This window comes from Podarcis muralis, chromosome 6 (genome assembly GCF_964188315.1).
Source record: "Podarcis muralis chromosome 6, rPodMur119.hap1.1, whole genome shotgun sequence".
NCBI lineage: Eukaryota > Metazoa > Chordata > Lepidosauria > Squamata > Lacertidae > Podarcis > Podarcis muralis.
In genome coordinates, this window is record NC_135660.1 from 3631621 (window position 1) to 3659023 (window position 27403).

Below are 27403 nucleotides of genomic sequence, written 5' to 3' on the forward strand. Positions count from 1 at the left end.
AGCATCGTGGGACCCAAGCCATGTTTGGGCAGCTTTCATGCCACTCCAGTAACATCCAAACCAACCTTTCGTTGGCCATGTGAGAGTTGCAGAATTGAGGCACCTTCTGACAGCCGTCCATCCTGAAAATACCAGCATTGAAGCATCTTGTACATTGGAGCACTTGAAAAATGGGCCTTTGTGAAACTCCCTTCTTGCATTGTGGGGCATCAGTGGCACATAATTTCCGTTCCCTATTACAGCTGCTCCGTTTTCCTAAAAGCCATATGAGATCTGGTCCTATCACTGCATTGTCACAGGGTTTCTAGCCAAGTCTTAAGGCTGCCCAGTTCAGGCCTTTGAGACCAGCTCAATTCCTCAGTGACCGCCCTGCATCGTAAAGTTTCATCCAGGCTACCTCTCCTGCTTCAGAGAGGAGCAAACATGTCTGTGGTAGAAACAGTTACCAGTTTTTTAGCACTAATAAACAGGAAGAATTAAGGGTTTTTTTTAGTTTCCCCAACCTTCCTTGCTCGTTGGCTTAGCGAAGACCTGGAAGATCTCTCTTTAAGGAGCCAGGTTTTGACACTAGATGGTTTGAGCTGCATGATGTCAAGATTTCCTATGCTGGGCAAATGCCATTCATGGTGTCCTTTGCAGGGAAGCTAACGTAAAAACACCCAAACAGAAATCTTAAACTGGTTGCCTCAACAGAGCTCTCTCTAGCCACAGAGACTGGTGGTGATGGACATTTCTCTCCTAGCCATGCCTCTTTCAATCAGTGTTAAGTGTCCCAGTTTCTTGTCTCTGTGAATCACAAGCTCCCGGTTCTGCTGCAAGCTGAATGGGGGTGGTTTTGTGCGTTCTTCCTTTTTTCTTCCACTTATGCGTTTTAGCCAAATAAATGTCATTTTACCCAAAATACTTTCGGGTTGTCCTTAATGTTTCAAAAATCAGCTTTCATCTCCCTGCTTCCTTGTTGTGGTGCCAAGCTCTCATCTCACAAGCCATGCCAGATTTGCACAGCTCCCGCCACAGGTCCCCATAGGGTTGGGTCACGAGGGCTGGGAGGACCACAAAGCTCTCAAATGGGAGATTCCTGCATTGCAGGGGGTTGGACTAGATGACCCCAGGGTCCCATCCAACTCTATGATTCTGTGACTCCAAAAGACACACTGTGACAGGATCACCTGTCCAAAAAAAACAGCAGTGCAGAGAATCCAAAAAGGGGTTCTAATCACACAGGTGTCTCCGAAAAAATTTACACATCACTTGGGAAAACAGGTGAACTAATGCCAGTGTACTGGAAGAAGCAAAGATCACCAGTGTTGAAGCAATGATTCTTCAACATCAACTTCGTTGGACTGGTCATGTTGTGCGGATGTCTTCCAAAGCGACTACTCTCTTTCCAACACAAGAATGGAAAGTGAAATACCAGAGGACAACAGAAGAGGTTTAAAGATGCTCTCAAGGCAAATCTTAAAAAATGTAACATAAGCACTGATAAGTGGAAAACACTGGCCTGCGAGCACTCCAACTAGACTTCAAAGGTGTCATAGACTTTGAAGAGACTCGAACTCAGGACAGAAGGGAGAAATGTGCTAAGAGGAAGGCATGCTTGGCAAACCCTCACCGTGATCAACTCCCGCCCAGAAACCCACCGTGGAAGGACGTGTGGATCCTGAATTGGCCTCAACAGTCATTTAGGGATTCACTTTTAAAGCCGTGTTCATGGAAAACAATCTTACTCGGCTACGAGGGATCGCCAAAGAAGAAGAAGAAGACACTCTGGGATTGCTTTTCATAGTAAGAGCGGGCTTGGGATTAATAACCAATACAGCATAGAATAGATTTATTCCATGGGCCCCGGGCATTTTTGACTATAGCTGCACAAATTACAGTTGTCCTAAAGTCATTCTTGTACAAAGGGTCATATGTCCATGTGCCTGTCCCAAGGCAGAATCAGTCCCTTGTCCCTTCCCCCTGCAAGGAAGGCCACATGTTCTTGAGATCCCGGAGCAAATGTTGGCAAGAGGGTTGGGGGCCTCCGATAGCCCTGCTGGGCACTCCTGTTCCTAGGCAGCCGAGAGACCGATTTCTGCTTTGCTCTCTGGCAAACCTCCGGCCGGGCAACAGCCTGGCTTGTCGTCCGGTTTCCTGTAGTACATCCTGGTCAGCACAGCCATGACGAAGGTTTCCAGGACCAGGAGCTGCGCGTGCATCACTGCAAGCAAAGATGGAGGAGAATGAGTCCGGCCCTTTTCCCGGGGGAAGGTCACTGGCTTCGCCGCTTCCCACAAATGCAACCTTTGCCCACCTGGTGCCATCCAGATGTTTTCGACTACAGCCCCAGTCATCCCAGCTACAGGATGCCAGGGCAGATGCCTGGCATTAAAAGAGAAGGCAACTGCTGACTCTCTAGTCTAGTGGCAGAGAGTTCCGCAGGACCATGCCGCTAATACTAAAGGCTCGGTTTCTTTGTCCAGCAGCAGCAAGGCCCTTAAAATAATTATAATTATTATAATTTATTTATTTATACCCCGCCCATCTGGCTGGGTCCCCCCAGCCACTCTGGGCGGCTTCCAACAAAACACTAAAATACAATAACCTAGTAAACATTAAAAGCTTCCCTAAACAGGGCTGCCTTTAGATGTCTCCTAAAAGTTTGGTAGTTATTTTTCTCTTTGACATCAGGTGGGAGGGTGTTCCACAGGGCGGGCGCCACTACCGAGAAGGCCCTCTGCCTGGTTCCCTGTAACTTGGCTTCTCGCAGTGAGGGAGCCACCAGAAGGCCCTCGGCGCTGGACCTCAGTGTCCGGGCAGAAAGATGGAGGTGGAGACGCTCCTTCAGGTATACTGGACCGAGGTCATTTAGGGCTTTATAGGTCAGCACCAACACTTTGAATTGTGCTCGGAAACGTACTGGGAGCCAGTGTAGGTATTTCAGGACCAGTGTTATGTGGTCTCTGCGGCCGCTCCCAGTCACCAGTCTAGCTGCTGCATTCTGCATTAATTGTAGTTTCCGGGTCACCTTCAAAGGTAGCCCCACATAGAGCGCATTGCAGTAGTCCAAGCAGGAGATAACCAGAGCATGCACCACTAGAATTGTAGAATTGGAAGGGACTCCATGGGTCATAAAGTCCAACCCCCTGCAATGCAGGAATCTCAACTGACCTCTTGCCATCTGACCTCTGCGTAAAAAATCTCCAATGAAATAGAGTCCATTGCCTTCTGAGGGAGTCCTTTCCACTGCGGAATGGCTCTAAGCATAATAAAGTTCTTCCTGATGCTTAGTCGGAATCCTTTCTCGTGACTTGAGGCCATGGGTTCGAGTCCTACCCTCCGGAGCAGGTGAAACCAAGCTCGCTCCCTCTTCCGTGGGTCAGCCCTCGAGATACCTTTAGAGAGCTATCCTTAACCGCTATCCAATTTGCTTCCTCAAGGGCCACTGCTACCACCCCACAATACAGCCTCAGGGTGCTTCCTTTCTTTTTGACACCCCCCCCCAAAAAAAAACATCGGGTTTCCACTTACTCTGGGACCGCACTCTGGAGGAGAAGGGTGGGGAGCAGGCGATCTGGCCGCCATTGCCCAGGGTGCTGAAGATGGAAGGCTGCAGCGCCGTCAGAATGAGGAGGACCTGGCGAAAATGTATAAAGTTAGTAATAAATGTTGGAAATGTAAAGAAAAAGAGGGAACATTTTATCACATGTGGTGGGAATGTAAAAAGGTGGAATGCTTCTGGGAGATGATATATAATGAGATGAAAAAAAATCTTGAAATATACATTCATAAAGAAACCAGAAGCATTTTTACTGGGCATTGTGGGGAGTGATATAAATAGAAAGGAATGTAAGCTCTTTTCATATGCAACAACAGCAGCAAGAATATTACTGGCCCAAAAATGGAAGCAAGAATTACCGACGATCGAAGAATGGAGAATGAAGTTAATGGACTATGCAGAATTAGATAAATTAACAGGAAGGATTCGAAACCGGCGGGACCATAAATTCACGGAAGACTGGAGTAAATTTACGGACTACTTGAAAAGTATTTGTGAAGATCAGACAACGTTTGTAGGTTTGCAGGAAGTTTTGTGAGGAGTATTATTGGAAGTATGGCAAAAATGGAGAAGGGGGAGGATGATTTGTTAAGAGATGTAAAGGCAGCATAAAGTTAAGAAATGCATAAGAAGCGGTTAAAACGGTGGATCATCAGAGGTGCTGATGGAAGTCTAAAAAGATTGTATAAGTGATAAGTTTTGTGGTACATTTTATAATTTATATGTTAATATATTAATATATATATATATATATATATATATATATATATATATATATATGCTTTCGTAGATTTTCACGGGTATAGGAATGCAGGTTTTGGTGTCCTCGGGTGTCTTCCCGTGTAAAAGTTGGGGTGTCTGGGCGACGTTTCGACGAGGTCTCACTCGTCATCTTCAGGCTGGTGCTTTCGGCTTCTTGTTACTGGAACAGAGCAGGATCTCAGTGTTTGAGTTCCTATAAATACTGTTGAGGAGGTGTGGTGTATAGCCTCCAATGTTCTGGGCCGAGAGGAAGTTCCCAGGCTAGTGTGCCTTTTCTTCTTTTGTTCCTTAATTGCTTGAGGGATATCTTGAGTGATTTCTTGAGTGATATCCTGAGTACCACTTAGGTGGGTCATTAGGTGTGGATTAGTTGCTGAAGCCTTTGTGTCTTGACCTCTTGAACTTTGTGAAGAGTTTTTCTGAGAAGATGGCTGTACTGCATTTAGTTGTGCTCTGGCTTGGCTTCGTGTATAGGGGCGAGCTGTGGTTTTGTGGCCTGTGCCAGCCAGATCTGTGTAGGGATTGCAGGGGGGTGCAGCATCCGGAGGTGCCACCATGGTTTGGCTACTGGATGGTGTCTGTAATTTATCTGTGGAGAGGGTCTGGGTTTGGGTCTGGTGTGGTTGATTGGTGATGGCGTTCTGTGTGCCTCTGGATCTGGTGTCAGTTTTTGTGGGGAGGGCTAATTTCCAGATGTCTGGCAAGCGGGATGTGTCGTCACGCTTGTTCATGTTGTGAGGGTGTTTCTCTATCTCGATGGCTTCCATGATTATTCTCTTGTGGTGATGTTCCATGTTAGAGAGCAATTTGGAATCTGCAAAATTAATTTCGTGTCCTGTTTCTTTCATGTGTTGGAAAAGAGAGGAAGTTTTTTCTTCTTTTTTGACGGCATTCTTGTGTTCTGCGATACGTGCATTTATTCGTCTGTTTGTTTGTCCAATGTACGTGGCTGGGCAGACTTTGCAGGGTATTTCATAGACCCCTTGGTTTTCCAACTGGATTTTATCCTTGGGGTTTCTGAGGATATTGGCTATCTTTCGGTTGGCGCAAAAGGCTGTTTTGATATTGTGTTTATGGAGGATTTTGCTAATTTTATCTGTAGTGCCCTTGATATAAGGAAGGAGGGCCATGCCATTGTTTTCTTCTGTGTCTTGGTTTTTGGGGGGTGTTTCTTTTTGGATTAGCTTCGTAACCCTGTTTTGCTGGTATCCATTGGCAATTAACACATTTGAGAGATTCTGTAACTCAGTTGTCAAGTGGTCTTTGTCAGCCAGGCGTTTGGTTCTGGAGATGAGAGTCTTGGCTACGGAGTTTATTTGTGCAGGGTGGTGGTGTGATTGTGCATGTAAGTAGCGGTTGGTGTGTGTTTTTTTCCGGTAGATAGTGTGTCCTAGGGAGCCATCAGGTTTTTTGTAGATTAGGACGTCAAGGAAGGGAAGTTGGTTGTTGGCTTCTATTTCCATAGTGAATTGTATTTTGGGGTGTAGGCTGTTGAGATGTGTGAGGAAGCTGTCCAGTTTTTCCTTCCCGTGTGGCCAAATTACAAAGGTGTCGTCAACATATCTGAGCCAAAGTTTGGGTTTGGGTTCTGACTTGTCTAAAGCATTGGTTTCAAAGTGTTCCATGTACAGGTTTGCGATGACCGGTGAGAGGGGTGATCCCATAGGTGCTCCTTCTATCTGTTTGTATCTTTGTCCATTGTGGATGAAGTACGTGTTGGTTAGGCAGTGGTTGGTCAGGTCCAAGATGTATTCGGGGGGATTGTATTTGTTTTGAATGGCTGTCAAGGCTTCATTAATGGGCACTTGTGTGAAGAGAGATACAACATCGAAGCTCACAAGTAGGTCATTGGGATGTAGGTTTTGCTTCTTTATTGTTTCTATGAACTGGAAGGAGTTTGGAACGTGTGAAGAGATGGATTCTGCATAGGGCTGAAGTTGCTTGGCGAGAAATTTAGCGAGATTTTGTAGAGGTGAGCCTATGGAGCTGACTATTGGTCTGAGTGGTGTTCCCTCTTTGTGTATCTTGGGGAGGCCGTAGAGTTTGGGGCATCTGGATGATTTTTCTCTGGGGATGATTCTTAGCTGGATTTCTTCACTGATAGGAGAGGCTTTTATTTTGGATTTGGTGGTTTTTTCCAGATAGGTGGTGGGATCTGTTTTTATAGGTTGGTAGGTAGGGTCTTGGAGTAGATTTGATAGTTTTGCTTGGTAGTCCGATGTGTTCATCCCACCTAAGTGGTACTCAGGATATCACTCAAGAAATCACTCAAGATATCCCTCAAGCAATTAAGGAACAAAAGAAGAAAAGGCACACTAGCCTGGGAACTTCCTCTCGGCCCAGAACATTGGAGGCTATACACCACACCTCCTCAACAGTATTTATAGGAACTCAAACACTGAGATCCTGCTCTGTTCCAGTAACAAGAAGCCGAAAGCACCAGCCTGAAGATGACGAGTGAGACCTCGTCGAAACGTCGCCCAGACACCCCAACTTTTACACGGGAAGACACCCGAGGACACCAAAACCTGCATATATATATATATATATATATATATATATATATATATATATATAGGATGAGGAGGACCTGAAAGCACAAGCACAGAAGGAAGTGTTCTGAGGCAGCGCTGACAATGAGGACCAGGAGCATGAAGCACCCGGGCTGAGTTGGGCATCTCATTTGGAAAGTCAGCTTGGTTACTTATAATGTATGTATATATATATATATATATATCACTATTCATTTAAAAAATAATAATCAGTGGTTTCATTCTGTGAACCGCGCTGAGATCTTCAGACGAAGAGCGATATACAAATTTCAATAACAACAACAACAACCGATATTGGTGTTATATTTATTAATACCCAGCTTTTCTTTTCTTTTTACTCAAGGTGGCTTACACAAATTAAAATGACGCAGACACAATGCAGAAGGCTAAAAGCACATTAAAAATGACGGTTAATTGCACTATAATAGAACTTTAAAGTATTTTAAAAGTATAAACGGTACACAAAGCCAGACGACAAAAGTTAAAAACAGAAATCGGGTAGCTATTGTGGAGATATGTTTTCTTAATTGCCTACATAAGCCTGGCGAAATAAAAAAAGTTTGCAGCAGGCATTTAAAAGTTGAAACCGGAGGCGCCGGCTGAATTTCTAGTGGCAGTGAGTTCCACTGGGCTGGCCTGATGACACTAAAGGCTGGGTTTCTCCTTGTTATCAAAGGAGCCTCACCAACTCGACCAGACAATGCAGATTATCTGAGTGACTGAGCTGGGATATAAGAGTTCATATATACTGACATATATACCGGACCTAAGTTGATCATGACTTTGTAAATTAATGCAAGGACCGTGAACCTGAGAGGAGAGAGAGAGAGAGAGAGAGAGAGAGAGAGAGAGAGAGAGAGAGAGACGAGGTTACCTGGAAGCAGGCGAACTTGCAGCCCATGTTCTGCTCCGACAAGTGGGCTCTGGCTTGCCGAAAGAGGACCGCATTTGCCCACAGAGCAAATAAGGTCGACACTCCCAGGGAGGTGTTGATCCACAGAGCCACGCTTGTGGCTGATATCTAGAAGGCAAGAAGGCGAGAACGTAAGAGGAGCCGGCTGCATCAGGCCAGGGGCCCATCTCCTCCAGCACCCGGTTTTCAAAGTGGCCAACCAGGTGCTTGTTGGAAATCCTCAAGCAGGATTCGAACCCAGGGGCAACACTCTCCCCTCCTGTGGCTTCCAGGAAGTGGCATTCAGAAGCATCGCTGCCTCCAGCTGTGGAGACAGGGCAGAGCTGTCCTGGTCGGTAGCCACTGATCGCTTTATCCTCCATGAATTGATCTTTTCCTCTTCTGAAGCCATCCAAGTTGTTGGATATCACTGCTTCATGTGGCAGGGAGTTCCATAGTTTAACTACATGCTGCCTGAAGAAGTCCTTCCTTTAAACTGTCCTTGTAGCATTCCCAAAGCAAGGAAGGATTGGACTCTGATTAATAAAATACACACGAGGCTTGGCCAGGAAGACTCAGGGAGGAGTGCCAATAATAATTTCCTCTCCACCACTATAAGCAGGTTAAAACATGATCAGGATATTAACCACACTTGTAAATTAATGGAAAGTATGGATAATTTGGAAGGATAAAATCTGGATAGTGTTGATATGCAGTTGTAAATATTATCACTAGGACCCATGGAAGGGAGGGAGGAGGGAAGTCAGGCGATTCAGAGTAATCTCAAAATTTGGATCTTGAATTGTTTTGTTGTTGTTGTTGCATGTTTATATATATATTTAATCAAATGGAAAAATTATATAAAATAAATAAATAAAAGGAGGATAATGGATCCAAAGAAATGGCAGTAGAATCATAAAGGTGGAAGGGACCCGAGGGTCATCGATAGTCAACCCTCCCTGCAGTGCAGGAATCTTGTGCATCCACGAAAGATGGTCATTTAACCGTCATGGCTGAGTGGAGCCTCCATGTGCAGGGAGAGTAATTATTATTATTATTATTATTATTATTATTATTATTATTATTATTATATTTATACCCTGCCCTCCCCAGCCAAGACCGGGCTCAGGGCGGCTAACACCCGATATAAAACAATTGATCGAAATACAACTTAAAAAACAAGATTAAACAAGATTAAAATACAACATTAAAACATTAAAATGCAGCCTCCTTTCAGTGGAAACTCAAATCAAAAACTTTCTGGAGGGATAAAAACGTCAAGTCTTCACCAAGGCCAACTATCCAGACTGCTCCTACATGGGTCAGAAAAAAGCCAGGGAAGTCCCCAAGTAGGAGCTCCATCACAGAAGGAGAAAGGAAAGAGGCGGAGGGGATCAAGTTGATTTGAAGCCGAAGGCCATGCAGAACAACTCTGTCTTACAAGCCCTGCGGAAAGAAATCAGATCCTGCAGGGCCCTGGTCTCATGAGACAGAGCGTTCCACCAGGCCGGGGCCAGTGTTGAAAAGGCCCTGCTCTGGTTGAGGCTCATCTGACTTCCTTAGGGCCTGGGACCTCGAGGGTGTTGCTATTTATGGACCTTAAGGTTCTCCGTGGGGCATACCGGGAGAGGCAGTCCTGTAGATACGAGGGTAATAATAGCAATAATAATTTATTATTTATACCCCACCCATCTGGCTGGGCTTCTCCATGTGACGTGTGCTGAGCAGCAACAGTGGAAGGGGCTGTTTTGCCTTCCTCTTGGGCTTCCCAGAGTCGTCTAGCCAGCCAGCTGGGAAGCAGGATGGTGCAGTCAGCGGAAATTTGTGGCCTGATCCAGGCGGAACCGCAGCTGGGTGAACAGGGGGAGATCCGCTGCTGGGTGTGAGCATGTGCCTGGCTGTGTCTTAGGAGAAGTTTCATAGGCGCACGAGGGAGAAGGGGCGGGTGTATCAACCCGGGTTGGGCTGGAGGACCTCCCAAGGCCCCTTTCCGACTTCATCTAAATTTTGGAGGGCAAGGCGGCTGCAGATGCTGGGACTTACCTCAGAGGTGTCGTACAGGCCCTCCGTGGTCAGAACGAGCCCCAGGAAGATGCAGGCTCCCTTGAGGAAGGCGTACTGGAAACTCCCCAACATAATCAGCTTCAGTTTTCGCCTGTGGTTAAGAGAGAGGAGGAAGGAGGAGGAGACAGGTGGTTTGTGCCCAGGAAAGGCCCACGTCCCGGTCAAAGCTCAAGCAACCTTTCTCTGTGTTGGAAGAAGAGGCAAGGGGGATTCCTCCCTCTCCCAAAACCATCCACCCCGAAACACCACTGGGGAGAGGGCTGTGCGGCTCAGTGGCTAGAGCATATTTTGTGCTTTTTATATTGTATGTTGGAGGACCAACAGCAGGTGGCGCCAGAGCCCAAGGGCACCCAGACGTTGCAAAGAAGGAGGCAGGCAGGGGTGGGGATCATGGCTGCTGGATCAGGGGGGACCTGGGAGCCTTCCACTCACTTGGTCATAGTGATGCGAGGGCAGCAGGGGCAGCAGCAGCAGCAGGGCCCTGTGCTGATCACCATCGGGGTGTCCTTCAAGGCCTTGAGCACAGCCTCCGTGCCCCCAAAACCTTCCACCATGATCAGCATCAGCAGGTAGAAGCAGACGGCAAAGTACCTGGAAGAGGAACAGGGAAAGCCATGTTAATAATTGCATTTATTGCTCTGTTTATATTATTAGTCGGTTAAGAACAAAAAGCCCCTTCACTGATCACTGCCTTGCCGTGGCAAAGGGGCTTGAATAACTCAGAGAAGCTATGAGCTATGCCATGCAGGGCACCCAAGATGGACAGGTCATAGTGGAGAGTTTTGACCAAACGTGATCCACCTGGAGGAGGAACCGGCAAGCCACTCCAGTATCCTTGCCAAGAAAACTCCATGGACAAAGACATCAGGCATATAAAAGTTATGACGCTGGAAGATGAGCCCCTCAGGTCGGAAGGTGTCCAACATGCTACTGGGGAAGAGCGGAGGACAAGTACAAGTAGATTCAGAGCTGATGAAGCGGCTGGGCCAAAGCCGAAAGGACGCTCAGTTGCAGATATGCCTGGAAGCGAAAGGAAAGTCCAGTGGTGTAAAGGCCACCTCATGAGAAAAGACCCTGGAGAAGACCCTGATGTTGGGAAAGATGGGAGGGCACAAGGAGAAGGGGACGGCAGAGGACAAGATGGTGGGACAGTGTTCTCGAAGCTATCAGCATGAGTTTGACCAAACTGCGGGAGGCAGGGGGAGACAGGAGTGCTTGGCGTGCTCTGGTCCAGGGGGTCACGAAGAGGCGGACATGACTAAACGACTAAACAACAACAACAACAAAAGAACAGAAAACAATTTATTTTTAAAGGCAAAAGGTGGGGAACTGAAAAACGCTGTTATGAGTTTGCGGGGTCAGTCTGGATGATACCCAGGGGTCCCCTTCCAAACCTGGGATTCTGTATTGGTGAGGTTAGAATGTACAAGGGGAAGCTTGCCAAACTAGTTCCTTTGTCAAGGTAACGGTTTTGGCAGCTAGTTACATTTACATTTTACATTTATTTATTACGGCCGTAGGCCCATACAGGTAAAAACGACACATAAATAACAGCTTGTGCACGTGGGGGGGGGGGGGAAACAGCCGCTAAAACCCCACTATAACAATAAAATACTATAAGATGGAATGGCATACTACGCCTTAATTAGCTTGTAGTGCTCCTTGGCGTCGCTTTTGGGTAAGGACAGCGACCAGGAACCTAGCCACTTTCAGGGTCGTATGGGTATCCTTATCCTGCAAGATTTGGGCAAGGTGGAATTTTGGTGGGGTACCCTCTAGTTTCTGTATGATTGATCCCAACAAATTTGCCCGTGGCACATTGAACAAGGGGCAAGTGAACATAATGTGCTGGAGCACAGCCAAAGAAGAGGCCCTGTGCCATAGAAGCGAATGGGTGGGCCTTGAAGGACACCTGCCTCACTTAGCTGCTAGGCAGGAAGGAGAACAACAGCCAGTGTTGTGTGTGATTGAGATGGAGGCCGGCTGGAAGCAGGAGACACAGAGACCTGCATGCTGTGTGCTGGACTTTGGGGCTTCTCCAGAAACCGAACAGAGAAGCAAGATCCATTGGGGTGTTGATGCTGTGAGCCCCTGCATCGTACGTTGTTTGTTGTTGTTGTTGTTTAGTCGTTTAGTCATGTCCGACTCTTCGTGACCCCCTGGACCAGAGCACACCAGGCACTCCTGTCTTCCATTGCCTCCCGCAGTTTGGTCAAACTCATGCTGGTAGCTTCGAGAACACTGTCCAACCATCTCGTCCTCTGTCGTCCCCTTCTCCTTGTGCCCTCCATCTTTCCCAGCATCAGGGTCTTTTCCAGGGAGTCTTCTCTTCTCATGAGGTGGCCAAAGTCTTGGAGCCTCAGCTTCAGGATCTATCCTTCCAGTGAGCACTCAGGGCTGATTTCCTTCAGAATGGAGAGGTTTGATCTTCTTGCAGTCCATGGGACTCTCAAGAGTCTCCTCCAGCACCAGAATTCAAAAGCATCAATTCTTCATCGATCAGCCTTCTTGATGGTCCAGCTCTCACTTCCATACATCACTACTGGGAAAACCATAGCTTTAACTATATGGACCTTTGTCAGCAAAGTGATGTCTCTGCTTTTTAAGATGCTGTCTAGGTTTGTCATTGCTTTTCTCCCAAGAAGCAGGCGTCCTTTAATTTCGTGGCTGCTGTCACCATTTCCAGTGATCATGGACAAGGGGAAGCTAGCCAAACTAGTTCCCTTGTCAAGGTAACGGTTTTGGCAGCTAGTTAAATGCCACAAGCTGGCATAGCCAGAGAAGATGCCCTGTGCCACAGAAGCGAATGGAGGTATATGTGCCAATAAAGCCATATATCCTTAGGGCAGCACAGTCTTCCTTCATTGCAAGGAAACGGGAACCAGGTAAGTGCTAGGAACCCCTAGAGTCTCTCTCCACTTGGAGATTGGGGCTTTACAAAACATTGCGATAAAACTCAATCCAAAAACCCATTGTCAGGGTTGTTTCAAGATCCTAGCTCACAGAGGATCACGCTAGCCAACGGTCATTAAGTAAAAGTCTTTATTGAGTTACAGTTTCCATTCTCAAGCTGCTGCGTGCAACCCTACGTCTAGTAGCTAGATCGGCGAAGCTCCGTCTGAATCTCCGCCCCTCGTACACCAACTTAATATCCTAGCCCTGCTCCACCTTTTCCGCCTGACTGTTCTTCTCTGGGTCCCTCTGCCCCCCTGGGTCTCTTCCTTCCGGGATTCTTCGGACGCTGACCCCCCGGACTCTCCTGTCTCCTTGCGCCGGGCTTTAGGACCCGGCTCTCTTTCCGGGCTGCCTACTGCGCCTCCTTCCTGTGCATTTGAACTTGGCGCGCGCGCCCAACCTTCCACCTTCCGTCTAACCGTTTCTTCGCTCCCAGATGGAGGTGTGGCCACCCCTGACTCGTGCCCTCCCTCCTGCTGTGAGCTGCCAGCGCTTGCCCCCTGGCTCCTTTCCTCTTCCCTGTTCTCTGGCGGTGACGCTGGACCCGATCTCCAACTGCTCTCCTCTGATTCCCCTCTGGCTCTATCTCCCTGGGGTGCCCCCCTAAACTCCCCCCTTGCCTTGGCCACTGGTGCTCCTTTCTGTGAATCCTCCGACTCACTGGAGAGACTCGGAGATCTCGGGTCGTCGTCATCGCTCATCCTTTCTTCTGCCTCCTCCCCTTCGCTCTCTGTTTCCTTCCTTGCCCTTGCCTCTGCTCCTGAACCCCTGACATCCATCCCCCCCTCGAAGCCCCCCACTCCCCCTTCCCCTCCTTCCGGTGCTGGAGCTGGGTGCTGCTGCGTCAAGGAGACGAATGTCGGGTACCGTTCGGTTCCCGTAGCGGGCCTCCCTCCGAAGTCTTCCGGTTCTTCCTCCCTTCTCTCGTCGACGACGGTCACCTCTGCTTCCATCTCTGTGCCGCCGTGCTCGAAACCTGGATCGTCCCCGAAAATGTCCATGTCCGTCTCTCCCTCGCTTCCTCCAGGCGGCGTTGCTCGGCCTGGACCTTCTTGCCACTTCCTGCGCCACTGTTCCTCTGGTTTGTCGTCCCACCAATACGAGGGTTCTGAGGCAGATCCCGAGGGCGACCCCTCCGGGGAACGGACGTCTCGTATCGGGTCCTCGTCCGAGTCGAACCCCCGGAACGTGCTGCCCGAAAGCGTGGGTGTGAAAAGCCAGTCGTCGAAAAAGTCTGCTGGCATCGGTCTATGTGGGAAGAGGGCATGAAACTCGTCTTTGAGCAGAGGTTCGTCCAAGGCGTAGTCCGGCACCCAACTGTTCGCACTGGCCGGGGTGCCCTCCCTGGCGAGAAAGTATTCTACCCCTTCTTCCCCCCATCTGGAATCCAAAATCTCTGTGACTTCGTTGATGCGCTCCTTCTGTGCCATTCCTGCGTGCCCTGTTCTGTCTCTGGCCGGACTCTGCGCCGTTCCGGGTTCCTGAAACCTGTGCGGTGCCTTGTAGGGAGTGAGCACCGATCTGTGGAATACCGGATGCATTCTGGAACCCTCCGGAAGCGCCAGCCTGAAGGCCACCGGGTTGACCTGCTCTTCGACTTGATAGGGCCCCAGTTGCTTATGCCCTAGTTTCTTCTTGGCCAACGACCTGGCCGGCACTGCGTGGGCTGCTAACCAGACCCAGTCCCCCACGTGTAGCTCTTCGCCAACCCTTCTGCGTTTGTCCGCTTGTACCTTGTATGCGTGCTTGGCCAGTTCCAGGTGGCGCCTCAGCTGATCGTGGACTTCCTGCAGTTCCGACGCGAACGCATCTGCCGTCTGCGGCTCCCCTTCCCCCAGCCTTTCCAGTCCCGGGAAGGTTCTGGGGTGCCTCCCGTTGTTGGCGAAGAACGGTGTGACCCCCGTGGACACGTGCTTCGTGTTGTTGTAAGCGAACTCGGCGAGCGGCAGGTAATCCACCCATGTCGCAGGCTGCTGATTTGCATAACACCTCAAGTACTGCTGCATGATGGCATTGACCCGCTCTGCTTGCCCGTTGGTTTGCGGGTGTCTCGCCGACGCCAGGTTGATCTTGACGTTCAGGAAGCCCATCAGCCGCTGCCAGAAATTTGAGATGAACTGCCGCCCCCGGTCGGACAGAATAGACCGTGGCAGACCGTGAACCTTGAACACGTGGTCTATGAACAGTTTGGCGGTTTGTTCCGCCGTGGCCACCTTCGCACACGGAATGAAATGTGCCATCTTGGAGAACAAGTCCACCACCACCAGCACTGCCGTCTTGCCCCTCGAGCTGGGCAGATCCGTGACAAAGTCCAGGGCCACCCTCTCCCAAGGTTCGGCCGGAGTTTGCAGCGGTTCCAACAGTCCGGCCGGCGGTCTAAGCACTGGCTTCGCCCTCTGGCAGGTGTCACACCTCGCCACGTAGTCCGCGACCTCCCTTCTCATTCCAGGCCACCAGAAATCCCTGGCTACTAGTTCCACCGTCTTCTCCTTGCCGAAGTGCCCTGCAGTGGGCGCGTCGTGCATCTGCTGCAGCACCTTGGCGCGAAGTTCGTCTCCCGGCACGTAGATGGCCCCTTTACGGATGAGCAATCCATCTCTTAGCTGGAACCCGTCGGCCGCTGCTTTGCCCCTTTGCACCTCTGAGATCTTTGCTTGCGCGAAGGAGTCCCCCTGCAACGCTCGTCGCACCGCCTCCAGATCCACGGTTGCCGCGGCGCACGCCCACACTGTTGGTGCGAAGATGTGCATGGCGGCCGCTGGCGTTGCTTCCTCCAGATACTGTGGCTTGCGGGAGAGAGCGTCCGCCATGATGTTGGTGTCCCCCGGGACATACTCTATTCGGAAGTCGAAGTTCGCAAAGAACTCAGCCCAACGTATCTGCCTTTGGTTCAGGAACTGTGCCGTGCGCCAGTGCTCTAGGTTCTTGTGGTCCGTGCAAACCTGCACCGTGTGCTTGGCGCCGATCAGAAAGTGCCTCCACGCCTTGAACGCTGCATGAATGGCCAGCAACTCCCTGTCCCATATGGTGTAGTTCTGCTCGGACTTGCTGAGCTTCCTGGAGTAAAACGCTCCCGGTCGCCACACCCCCTGCGGGTCTTTCTGCAGCAGGACCGCCCCCACGGCTCTGTCCGAGGCGTCAGTCTCCACCCTCATCGGCTTGCTGGGGTTGACATGAAGCAGCTGCTCTTCCGACGCGAAGAGACGCTTGAGTGCCTGAAAGGACTGTTCCGCCTGCTCTGTCCAAATGAACTTCTTTTTCTTGGAGCTAAGCGTGTCAGTGATGGCCGCCGTCTGCATAGCGAAGCCCTTGATAAACTTGCGATAGAAGTTCGCAAAGCCGACAAACCGTTGGACCTCCTTCCGGTTGCGCGGGCTCTTCCAATCCAACACCGCTCGAACCTTGGCGCTGTCCATGGCGAGCCCCTTGTCAGACAGCTTGTAGCCCAGAAAATCCACCTCCTTCACGTCAAATTGGCACTTCTCCAGCTTGGCGTAGAGCCTATGGTGCTTCAGCCTGTTCAGTACTTCCTTGACGTGTTTGTCATGCTCCTGTTGCGACTCCGAAAAGATCAGGATGTCATCTAAGAAACAGACGCACGTCTTGTAGAGAAGTCCCGCCAACACGTGATGCATGAATGCTTGAAAAACGTGGGAGCCATTTTGCAATCCAAAAGGCATAACTCTATATTCGTAGGTCCCCAGTGGCGTGAACATGGCTGTTTTCCACTCGTCTCCCTCCCGCATGCGAATGAGGTTGTACGCACCTCGCAGATCCAATTTGGTGAACACTCTGCCCTTCCGCACCTTTGCGAGGAGGTCGTCAATTCGGGGCATGGGGAAGTCCGACGGCTTAGTCACACTGTTCAAGATCCTGTAATCCACTACGAGCCTCTTTTGGGGCGTATCCCGCTTCTTAACGAAGAACACCGGGCTGCCTCCCACCGCCTTGGACTCTCGGATGAAACCGCGCTCCAAATTATGATCTAAGAACTCCTTGAGTTCTTGCAGCTCGTCCTCTGACATGGAATACAGTTTCCCCTTAGGCAGCGCCGCCCCTGGCAGCAGGTCAATCTTGCAGTCATATGGCCTGTGAGGGGGTAGCCTGTCTGCCTCCTTCTCGCAGAAAACTTCCAAAAATTCTGCGTACTTGTGGGGAATCGCTTGCAGCGTGCCTAGCAGTAGCTGTGACTCCTCTTCCTCTCCTTCCTGCCTGGGCACGATGCAGTGTTCAGCACAAAAGGAAGAGCCGAAGGTCAGCTGCCTCTGGTACCAAGCCAGCGTTGGGCTGTGTTTGTCCAGCCAACTCATGCCCAACACAATGGGCGTGTCCGACAATTGAGTGACGTTGAAGCTGATGACTTCTTGGTGATTCCCAAGTCGCATCACCATCGGTGGCGTCTGCTGCACCACTTGCCCTCCTAGCAGCTCCCTGCCATCCACCGTGACCACCTGCAGGGGCAGTGTGGCCGGCAGCAACTGTATAGCATGCTGGTTGACAAAGTCCTGCCCCATAAAGTCCGCATTGCTGCCTGAGTCAATGGTGATTGGCACGTCCATGGTGATGCCATTGGGCAGCTGGAGCGACGCGGTGAGCCTCACCACTGGTTTGGGCGGGAGGGGGTTCACGGGCTGTAAAATCTCTGGGGACTGCATCATTAATACGTCTGGCTGGGCCCCAGTGCCTCTTCCTCCAGCCAGACAGCGTCGTTTCCCTGCTGTGGTTCTCCTTGCTGCGTTGCTGCAGTCGCCATTGCTGAGGCTGCAGTGAGCTTGTGGAGCCTCTGGGGACACTCTTTCGCCATATGCCCTGGCTCCTCACAGACGTAACACTTCCTGTTCCCTCTAGGAGGCTTCGCTTTCACTGCTGCTGGTGCTAGGGCTCTGGTTGCTGACTGAGCCCTGGCACCTCCAACCTCCATCGGTTCAGCTCCTCCCCCTGGCGGAGGCGTGGATTGCGTACGTGCTGCTTCTCTGGGAAAGAAGGAGGAGCCCCTGGCTGGTTCGCGCCCTCCACGCCCTTCGTCCCTGCTCCACGGACGTCCTTCCAGCCGTACCCCCACTGCCAGCGCCCTCTGCACGACCTCCTGGGTGGTCCGGGGTCTCTCCCCCCTCGCAATCTCATCTTTTACAGAGCTGTTTAGTCCCTCCCAGAAAAGGTCTCTTACAGGGGTCGCATCTCTGTCCCATTCTAGGGCACTGGCCAAGGCGAAAAAGCGGGCATGGTACTGCCGTACGCTGGCCCTTCCCTGCTTCAGTCCATGAATCTGTTGCCGAGCAAGATCCACGTCAATGCTTGATAAAAAACACGCATCCATCGCTTTAATAAAGGCATTCGCATTTTGGAGCGCCGGATCGTTATCCCTCCATAAATTGCGCAGCCATGCTCTGGCATCCCCATGCAAATAAGACATGATGAATCCCACTTTCTCTTGCTCATCTCTAAAATCTTTTCTCAGCAGTTGCAGTGCACACAGTACGTCTGCTTTAAAATTGGGATACTGTTGCAGGTTCCCATCGAAGTGAGAGACCAGACCGCCTGTGCGTCTCCCCAACCCAATCCCCTCTGGTTTGGGTGTCTGTTGCCCTTGCTTCGTAAGCACTTCCAACCTGACCTGGAGATCCCTGTAGGCGGCAGCTGCGTCCTCCTCTCTCTTCCTGGATGCGAGAGCCTCGGCATTCAGCTGTGACACTGCTTCTCTGAGTTCCGCTATCTGCTGTTCAGCCGTCATGTCGGCTGCCGTTCGTGAGCTCACTAGTAGGCACCTGCTTCTCTCCTCTCCTCGAGGCTGTAGATGCCCACAATACAGGAGACGGAGCTTACTGTCAGGGTTGCTTCAAGATCCTAGCTCACAGAGGATCACGCTAGCCAACGGTCATTAAGTAAAAGTCTTTATTGAGTTACAGTTTCCATTCTCAAGCTGCTGCGTGCAACCCTACGTCTAGTAGCTAGATCGGCGAAGCTCCGTCTGAATCTCCGCCCCTCGTACACCAACTTAATATCCTAGCCCTGCTCCACCTTTTCCGCCTGACTGTTCTTCTCTGGGTCCCTCTGCCCCCCTGGGTCTCTTCCTTCCGGGATTCTTCGGACGCTGACCCCCCGGACTCTCCTGTCTCCTTGCGCCGGGCTTTAGGACCCGGCTCTCTTTCCGGGCTGCCTACTGCGCCTCCTTCCTGTGCATTTGAACTTGGCGCGCGCGCCCAACCTTCCACCTTCCGTCTAACCGTTTCTTCGCTCCCAGATGGAGGTGTGGCCACCCCTGACTCGTGCCCTCCCTCCTGCTGTGAGCTGCCAGCGCTTGCCCCCTGGCTCCTTTCCTCTTCCCTGTTCTCTGGCGGTGACGCTGGACCCGATCTCCAACTGCTCTCCTCTGATTCCCCTCTGGCTCTATCTCCCTGGGGTGCCCCCCTAAACTCCCCCCTTGCCTTGGCCACTGGTGCTCCTTTCTGTGAATCCTCCGACTCACTGGAGAGACTCGGAGATCTCGGGTCGTCGTCATCGCTCATCCTTTCTTCTGCCTCCTCCCCTTCGCTCTCTGTTTCCTTCCTTGCCCTTGCCTCTGCTCCTGAACCCCTGACACCCATAGAACAGATACAGTAAAACAGCAAAAAACCACTTTCAGTGCAAACCGTATCATCCAGCCAGTCATCATGATCTGTCGAATGCCTGGGAGATGATGTAAAGTTTCAGCAAAGGATGTTAAGAACAGGGCTATTGTTCTGGCCTGTCACTATCCGGTGGAATTAAAATTTTGTCAAATTACAATTTGGGTGGAATGGGAGGGTCTCCCCGGGGAGGTACTCACGCGCCAATGGCCATCTCCACGACATTCAAGGATCGGGGAACCCAAAGCCCGAAACAGCAGAACACCGAGATCACCTGGCAGAGAAAGGGAGGCAGGGCTGAGAATGCAAAAGGAGCAGCAGCAATTGGATCCAGACCCAAGGCGTCCAGTGGGGGCAGAATCCTGCTCTCACTGCCACCAAAGGGAAGCCCAGGAGCAGGACCTGAGCGCAACAGCAGCTGCTCCCCACTCATCGAATCATAAAAGTTGGCAGGGACCCCCAGGGGTCATCTAGTCCAACCCCCCCCCCCCCCCGCAATGCAGGAATCACAGCTGAAGGAATCCCTCACAGGTGGTCACCCAACCCCTGCTTAAAAAACCCCCAACCCAGGAGAGTCTGCCATCTTCCTTTTTAAAAAAATAATCTTTATTAATTTAAACTACACACATATACAAAGGATTTACAATCTCATCCTATAAAAGAAAATTAAATAAAAAAGAATTAAGAAAAAAGAAAGAAGAAAAAGCAGATTTATGTGCATAAAAAAACTTAATCTTCCGAATTAATAAACACTTAAATAAAAAGACTTCTGACAAAACAAGTCTTCCAATCATTCTCATTGTACTGTTTATACTGTCGTGTTTTTCGCACAGTTTTATATTCTTTAATATTGTTCCCGTCTACTCCACAAACGGTATTTGTTGTGTTTACAAGTATCACTCAAGTTCTGCTAATACGGTGTGGTTGGTACAATATGATCTTATATAATCCTATATAAGATATAAGAGTCTGCCATCTTCCAAGGTGCCACTAATTTTGGTCCAGGATCTCCCCAGCCCAGGATCATCCCAGCCTCAGTTACTGCTCTGCATACTAAATGCATTTGCCTGGCTGCCACCAAGGGCAGCCCCAGGGATCGTCATTGCAGTAGTCTAGTGGGGGGAGGTACCAGAGACAGGGAACCGAGGGACGGGCACTTACGGTGGGCGCAGAGCTGCTCCAGATGAGGGTTTTCATCTTGACGAAGCAGTGGACCTTTCTAGAGAGATACAGGGCGTCTTCCACGAAGATGATGACGGACAGCAGCGTGAGGAAGGTCGCCATGCCAGTGATGGCAAGGTCCACGAGGTTCAGCTCTGCAAGGAACAGTGAGCCAATGTTTGTGGGAGCTCTTCAGAAACATCTCTCAGTAGAGCATGAGACTCACGAGTCACGGATTCGAGCATCACGTTGAGCAAAAGATTCCTACATTGCAGGGGGTTGGAGTAGATCAGCCTTTCTCCACCTGTGGGTCCCCAGATCTTGTTGAACTACAACTCCCATCACCCCTAGCTAGCAATGCCAGTGATGTATGGAAGTGAGAGCTGGACCATAAAGAAGGCTGATCGCTGAAGAATTGATGCTTTTGAGTTATGGTGCTGGAGGAGACTCTTGAGAGTCTCATGGACTGCAAGAAGATCAAACCTATCCATTCTGAAGGAAATCAGCCCTGAGTGCTCACTGGAAGGACAGATCCTGAAGCTGAGGCTCCAAGAATTTGGCCACCTCATGAGAAGAGAAGACTCCCTGGAAAAGACCCTGGTGTTGGTAAAGATGGAGGGCACAAGGAGAAGGGGACGACAGAGGACGAGATGGTTGGACAGTGTTCTCAAAGCTACCAGCATGAGTTTGACCAAACTGCGGGAGGCAGTGGAAGAAAGGAGGGCCTGGCGTGCTCTGGTCCAGGGGGTCATGAAGAGTCGGACACAACTAAACGACTAAACAACAACAGCAAGGCCAGAGCTCAGGGATGATGGAAGTTGTAGTCCAACAACATCTGGGGACCCACAGGTTGAGAATGGCTGGACTAGATCAGTGTTTCCCAACCTTGGGCCTCCAGCTGTTTTTGGACTACAACTCCCATCATCCCTAGCTAGCAAGACCAGTGGTCAGGGATGATGGGAATTGTAGTTCAAAAACAGCTGGAGGCCCAAGGTTGGGAAACACTGGACTAGATGACACCTGTGGTCCCTTACAGTTCTGTAGTTTTAACTGGGGGCTGCTGCTCAAACGCATTCCGCTCGCCAACCCCTCCTCCCACTTTGCCCTTCCCCCGCACCGGACCACCCCCTTTCCATTCTACCCACCCTCTCACCCATCTCCACAAGCCCCTCCCTTCTGACCCCCAAGCCCCACCCATCAGCTCCACCCATCAGCTTGTTAAACCGACTCTATGAAGCCCCTCTCTGCTCTGTTAAAATTCTGGGCGAGGGGAGGCACCGTGCAAAGGGCCCCCCTCCTTCTGATGGAGATGTGTTTTACAGAGGGAAGGGCTTGCTAAAACTCCCCCAAACTCTGTCCCACAGACCATCTGGGCCAGCTGCAAGTTCTTCACATTGCACAAACTGCACAGCATGACGACATCCTACATTTTTATTTATATAGGAGGAAATCAGCCCCCAGCTGCACTGGTCCTTGTGAATAGGCAGACACCTGCAATGCAGTCCTTCCAGGATATTTAGCTGAGATTCCTGCCTTGCAGGGGGTTGGACTAGATGACCCCTGGGGTCCCTTCCATCTCTACAATTCTACGATTGTCACCTCCGCTGTAGTAAAATCCCCCCCTCAATTGCAGTCACTTGCCATTTACAGGTTTCTTTCTGCAAATATCCGCCGCCTCTGGCCCATTAGGTAGTAGACCATGGGTAGGCAAACTAAGGCCCGGGGGCTGGATCAGGCCCAATCAACTTCTCAATCCGGCCCGCGGACGGTCCGGGAATCAGTGTGTTTTTACATGAGTAGAATGTGTGCTTTTATTTAAAATGCATCTCTGGGCTATTTGTGGGGCATAGGAATTCATTCATCTCCCCCCCAAAAAAATATAGTCCGGCCCCCCACAAGGTCCGAGAGACAGTGGACCGGCCCCCTGCTGAAAAAGTTTGCTGACCCTTGTAGTAGACCTTTCCTGACACCATAATTCTTTCCAGAGTTGGGTCCTGGAAGGATCAGGACTGGACCATAGAAAAGTCTGGGGAGCCCACCTCGCCCTGGCTCTGTGGCCTGATCCTCTGACGGGAAAGGGGGGCATTGGTGGGGCAACAGGGGGTGGCACGGACTGCGGGTTAAGTTCCGATCATGTCCAGTTAAGACAGAGTTCGGTGACCTCAGGCCGTGGGCCAAATGCAACCCTGCAAGCTTCTCTGTCTCTCTGTCCACATGCTTCCCAGTCTCCACCCCCTCCCAGGCCAGATCAGAGAAGCGTGAGCATCTCTAGGAGCCTCTGACCTTATAGAAGTGTGAGTGGCACCTGTCACTCTTGTTTGTCTCTGGCTCCGCCCACTTCTGTCATGCGGTCCCCAGAAAATCGCCCAGGTGGCAAAAGGGCCCCCTCTGAGCTTCTAGGGATGCTCTCTGCCTTTGCAGGTAAAGAAGTTGACTCTTCGACAGACCTGAACCACACTGTATTGAGGCAAACCATTGTTCCATCTACCTCAATATTGTCCGCACTGGCTGGCAGTGTCTTTCCCGGGTGTCAGTCAAGGGAGTCTTTCCCAGCCTATCTGGAGATGACAAAAACTGAACCTGGGAGATGCTTCTCCACTAAGCTACAACCTTACCCTTAAAAACAGAACAAGATTCCAGTCCTCATTGTTCTGACCTCCCTTATACCAAGTCAGACCATTGCGTCCAACTAACTCAGTACTGTCTACACTGACTGCCAGCAGCTCTCCAATATTTCAGCCCTGGGACCTTCTGCATGCAACTCAGGTGGTCTGCCACTCGCCTCCTCTGCAACCCTGCAATTTCAGGTCCTCTGGCGCCACAAGGAGGCGGGTGACTCTCCTGCGCAGGATTCTGCAAGACACTTTGCCGCAAAGCAAAGGGAGCCAACGTTTCCTTCTCTCCTTCGTAGCTTCAAACCCCTCCAGCTTTGCCAACTTACGCTGCAGCAGCTGCAGGGCGGTCGGTGGGTGGGAGAAGCAGGCGACCGGGATGCTAAAATTGTGGATCAGGAGGTGGATCAGTTCAGGGGCAAACCTGTGATGGAGATGAAAGAACCCCCCTCTTGCCGTGAGATAATAATAATAATAATAATAATTTATTATTTATACCCCGCCCATCTGGCTGAGTTTCCCCAGCCACTCTGGGCGGCTCCCAATCAAGTATTAAAAACAATACAGCCTTAAATATTAAAAACTTCCCTGAACAGGGCTGCCTTCAGATGTCTTTTAAAGATAGGATAGCTGCTTATTTCTTTCACATGTGAAGGGAGGGTGTTCCACAGGGCGGGTGCCACTACCGAGAAGGCCCTCTGCCTGGTTCCCTGTAACCTCACTTCTCGCAATGAGGGAACCGCATTAAGGGACTTTGAAAACTCTGCTCTTCTCCAACAAGCCCCAGAGCAGCACTGAGATGCTTTCGCCAAGTAACGTTCAGAGGCTGGTTCATTAACAATAATAATTTATTATTTATACCCCGCCCATCTGGCTGGGCTTCCCCAGCCACTCTGGGCGGCTTCCAACAAAACGTTAAAATACAGTAATCCATCAAACATTAAAAGCTTCCCACCCACTAGATTGTGTCCAAAAAACAAAAACAAAAAAGTGATATTATCATTTTATGCACTCTGTGCATGCACAGCATTGCTCTTGCTTTATTATTCAAGTACTGTAGCGTGAATGAGTGGAGAAGGAAAATTGCATGTTGGGTGTCATTGGGAAAGCAAATGAACGCAAAACTGCCGATAACATAGCACTGATATACAGATCTATGGTGGGATACAGATCATTTGGAATACTGTGTACAGTTCTGGTTTCCTCACCCAAAAAAGGATATTATACGGTTGGGAAAGGTTCAGAAAAGGGCCACTAAAATAATCAGAGGAATGGGGGAACTCCTCATGCAGCATTTGGGACTTTTCAGCTTTGAGAAATGTCAGGAACAGGTGAATAATTGGGTGCCCTCTTCCCACCTTGGATGAAATCTATGCTTCCAGGTGCCATAAGAAAGCTGCAGAGATAGCGCAGGATAGTGCGCAGCCCGGAAATGATCTCTTTCAGCTTCTGCCTTCTGGAAGAAGGTACAGGGTTATAAAGGCCAGGACCAGCTGCCTGAGAAACAGTTTCTATGCAAATGCAATTCTGGTTCTAAACGCAGCATAAGGGGTCTCTATAGTATAGTGTATTTTAAAATGGGGTTTCAGAGTTTTTAGGGTTTTTTTGAATGTTTTATGTAGTTTTGTAGTAGGTTTATGTAGTTTTTCAATTTCATTGTTCTGCATGGGACAATGACAATAAAGATATCGTATATCGTATATACATGATAGAAGTTTATGAAATGATGCCTGACATACAGAAAGTGGGTAGAGAATATTTTTTTTTCTCCCTCTCTCATAATACCAGATGTTGTGGACATCCGAGGACACTGAATGTTGGAAGATTCAGGACAGATAAAATGAAGTCCTTCTTCATGCAGCATAGAGTTAAACTATGGAACTCACTGCCACAGGAGGCAGTGAGGGCCACCAACCTAGATGGCTTTAAGGGAGGATTAGATGAATTTATGGAGGGGAGGGTTATTGGGGGCTACTAGCCAGGACAGCCCTGCTCTGCCTCTGCAGTTGGGACCGCTTTAAACAGAGGGACAAAAATTACAGGCACACTGGTTTGCTTTTCATTCTGAGAGCAGTAACCTTCCCTGATTCAATTTGTCATGATTTATCTCGTGCTTCTTTCAGCATCTCGGAGAGATCACAAGGTTTCAGACACAGAGGAAACTATCCTTGAAAATATTTAACTGATGAGCTGACCAACATTTTGTCAGAGACAGATGATTCATGGGCTACAAATTAGGTTGCTGGTTGACAGACCTAACAGATACTGTCTGCGTCCAAGGAACAGGTTCTGGGGCCAAGCCTGTGTAGAGACCCCTCTCAGATGAGAACTTCCTTGCCCCCATTCTTGACCAATGCACCTCAAAACTCCAGGCATCATCATGGATGGAACACCCATACCCTCCAATATTTTTCTGATAAAATAGGGACGTCCTGTGTAATAATAATAATAATAATAATAATAATAATAATAATACTCCACTCATCTGACTGGATTGCCCCAGCTTTTCTGGGCAGCTTCCAGCATATATAAAAACATAATAAAACATTGAACACTTAAAAATTCTTTCCTATACAGGGTTGCCTGCAAGTGTCTTTTAAAGGTTGTATAGTTCCTTATCTCCTTAGCTTGGGGGTCGCATAACTCCATACCCTCCAACATTTCTCTGATGAAAACAGAGATGTCCTAAGGAAAAGCGGGACTTTCCTGGATCAAATCGGCTTCTGTAAATGCAGGACTGGTGCTGGAAAAAAGGGACACGTGGAGGGTCTGGAACCCAAAAGCGGCTCCACCTAGAACAAGGTCGCTGGCTGCTTACCGTGGGTCTTCCACGAGGTCCAAAGACTCCATGGTTCCTTCCATATGGGGAGCTTCCTCCGGGGGTCCTGTCAATCCTGCATCAGGCAAGCAGCCGACTCCTTCTGATCCCAAGCCCCAGCATAGCCTCTCCTGCGGCTGTGTTTGCAAAGCGAGGTCAGAGTCCCGCTGCTCAAGGCTGCTTTTGGACTGACTCACATCCCTCTCTTCTCCGGTTCTTCCCTGGCATTTGTACGCCAGCAAGTTCATTGACAGAGAGACCGCGGCACCAGCAAACATGCCACTCCGGGGTTAATGACCCAGGAAGGGGCAGCGGCAAGCGAAAGGCATGTCCAACGTCACACAGGCAATATGCCAAGGAAACCACATTTCCATAGGGCATCTCTCTCTCTCTCTCTTTCTCTGCCAGCCTTAGATTCCCCGTCCCATGTCCTTATTAAAAACCAGGTGCCGAGTCAAGACTTGGCCGGGACAAGGAATAAAGGGCTTCTTCATGCAGCGCATTGTTAGACTACAATAGTAATACAGTGGTACCTCGGGTTAAGTACTTAATTCATTCCGGAGGTCCGTACTTAACCTGAAATTGTTCTTATGTACTTAACCTGAAATTGTTCTTAACCTGAAGCACCACTTTAGCTAATGGGGCCTCCTGCTGCTGCAGCGCCGCTGCACGATTTCTGTTCTCATCCTGAAGCAAAGTTCTTAACCTGAAGCACTATTTCTGGGTTAGCAGAGTCTGTAACCTGAAGCATATGTAACCTGAAGTGTATGTAACCCGAGGTACCACTGTAATAATATTGTTGTTGTTTAGTCGTTTAGTCGTGTCCGCCTCTTCGTGACCCCCTGGACCAGAGCACGCCAGGCACTCCTGTCTTCCACTGCCTTCCGCAGTTTGGTCAAACTCATGCTGGTAGCTTCGAGAACACTGTCCAACCATCTCGTCCTCTGTCATCCCCTTCTCCTTGTAGAGCTTTAACTCTACGGACCTTTGTTGGCAAGGGGATGTCTCTGCTTTTTAAGATGCTGTAATAATAAATTTTATTTATACCCTGCCCTCCCCCGCCGAGCCGGCTAACAACAGTAAAAATTACAGTAAAAACTTAATGGGGGGCAATTTAAAATACAGGTTAAAATGCAATTTAAAATGCAGCCTCATTTTAAAGGTAGCCCAAAAATCAAGACCATAAGGGGAGGGAAAACATAAGTGTCAGACTGAGTCCAAGCCGAAGGCCAGGAGGAACAGCTCTGTCTTGCAGGCCCTGCGGAAAGATGTCAAGTCCCGCAAGGCCCTGGTCTCTTGTGACAGAGCGTTCCACCAAGTCGGGGCCAGTGCTGAAAAGGCCCTGGCCCTAGTTGAGACCCATCTAACGACCTTGTGACCTGGGACCTCCAAAGTGTTGTCATTTGTGGACCTTAAGGTTCTCCACGGGGCATACCAGGAG

The 27403-nt window shown here is 49.9% G+C and overlaps 1 protein-coding gene across 1 annotated transcript; it reads right to left on the minus strand.

Moving 5' to 3' along the window:
• Positions 1-1814: 1814 nt before the first annotated feature.
• Positions 1815-26255, minus strand: SLC51A (solute carrier family 51 member A). The gene is made up of 9 exons (XM_028731897.2): positions 25963-26255; positions 23474-23568; positions 20533-20687; positions 19572-19645; positions 10244-10402; positions 9791-9902; positions 7730-7876; positions 3514-3619; positions 1815-2203 (listed from the first exon to the last, which is right to left on the minus strand). The coding sequence occupies exons 1-9, from the start codon at positions 26238-26240 to the stop codon at positions 2055-2057; spliced, it is 1275 nt and encodes a 424-aa protein (XP_028587730.2). The 5' UTR covers positions 26241-26255; the 3' UTR covers positions 1815-2054.
• Positions 26256-27403: the final 1148 nt, after the last annotated feature.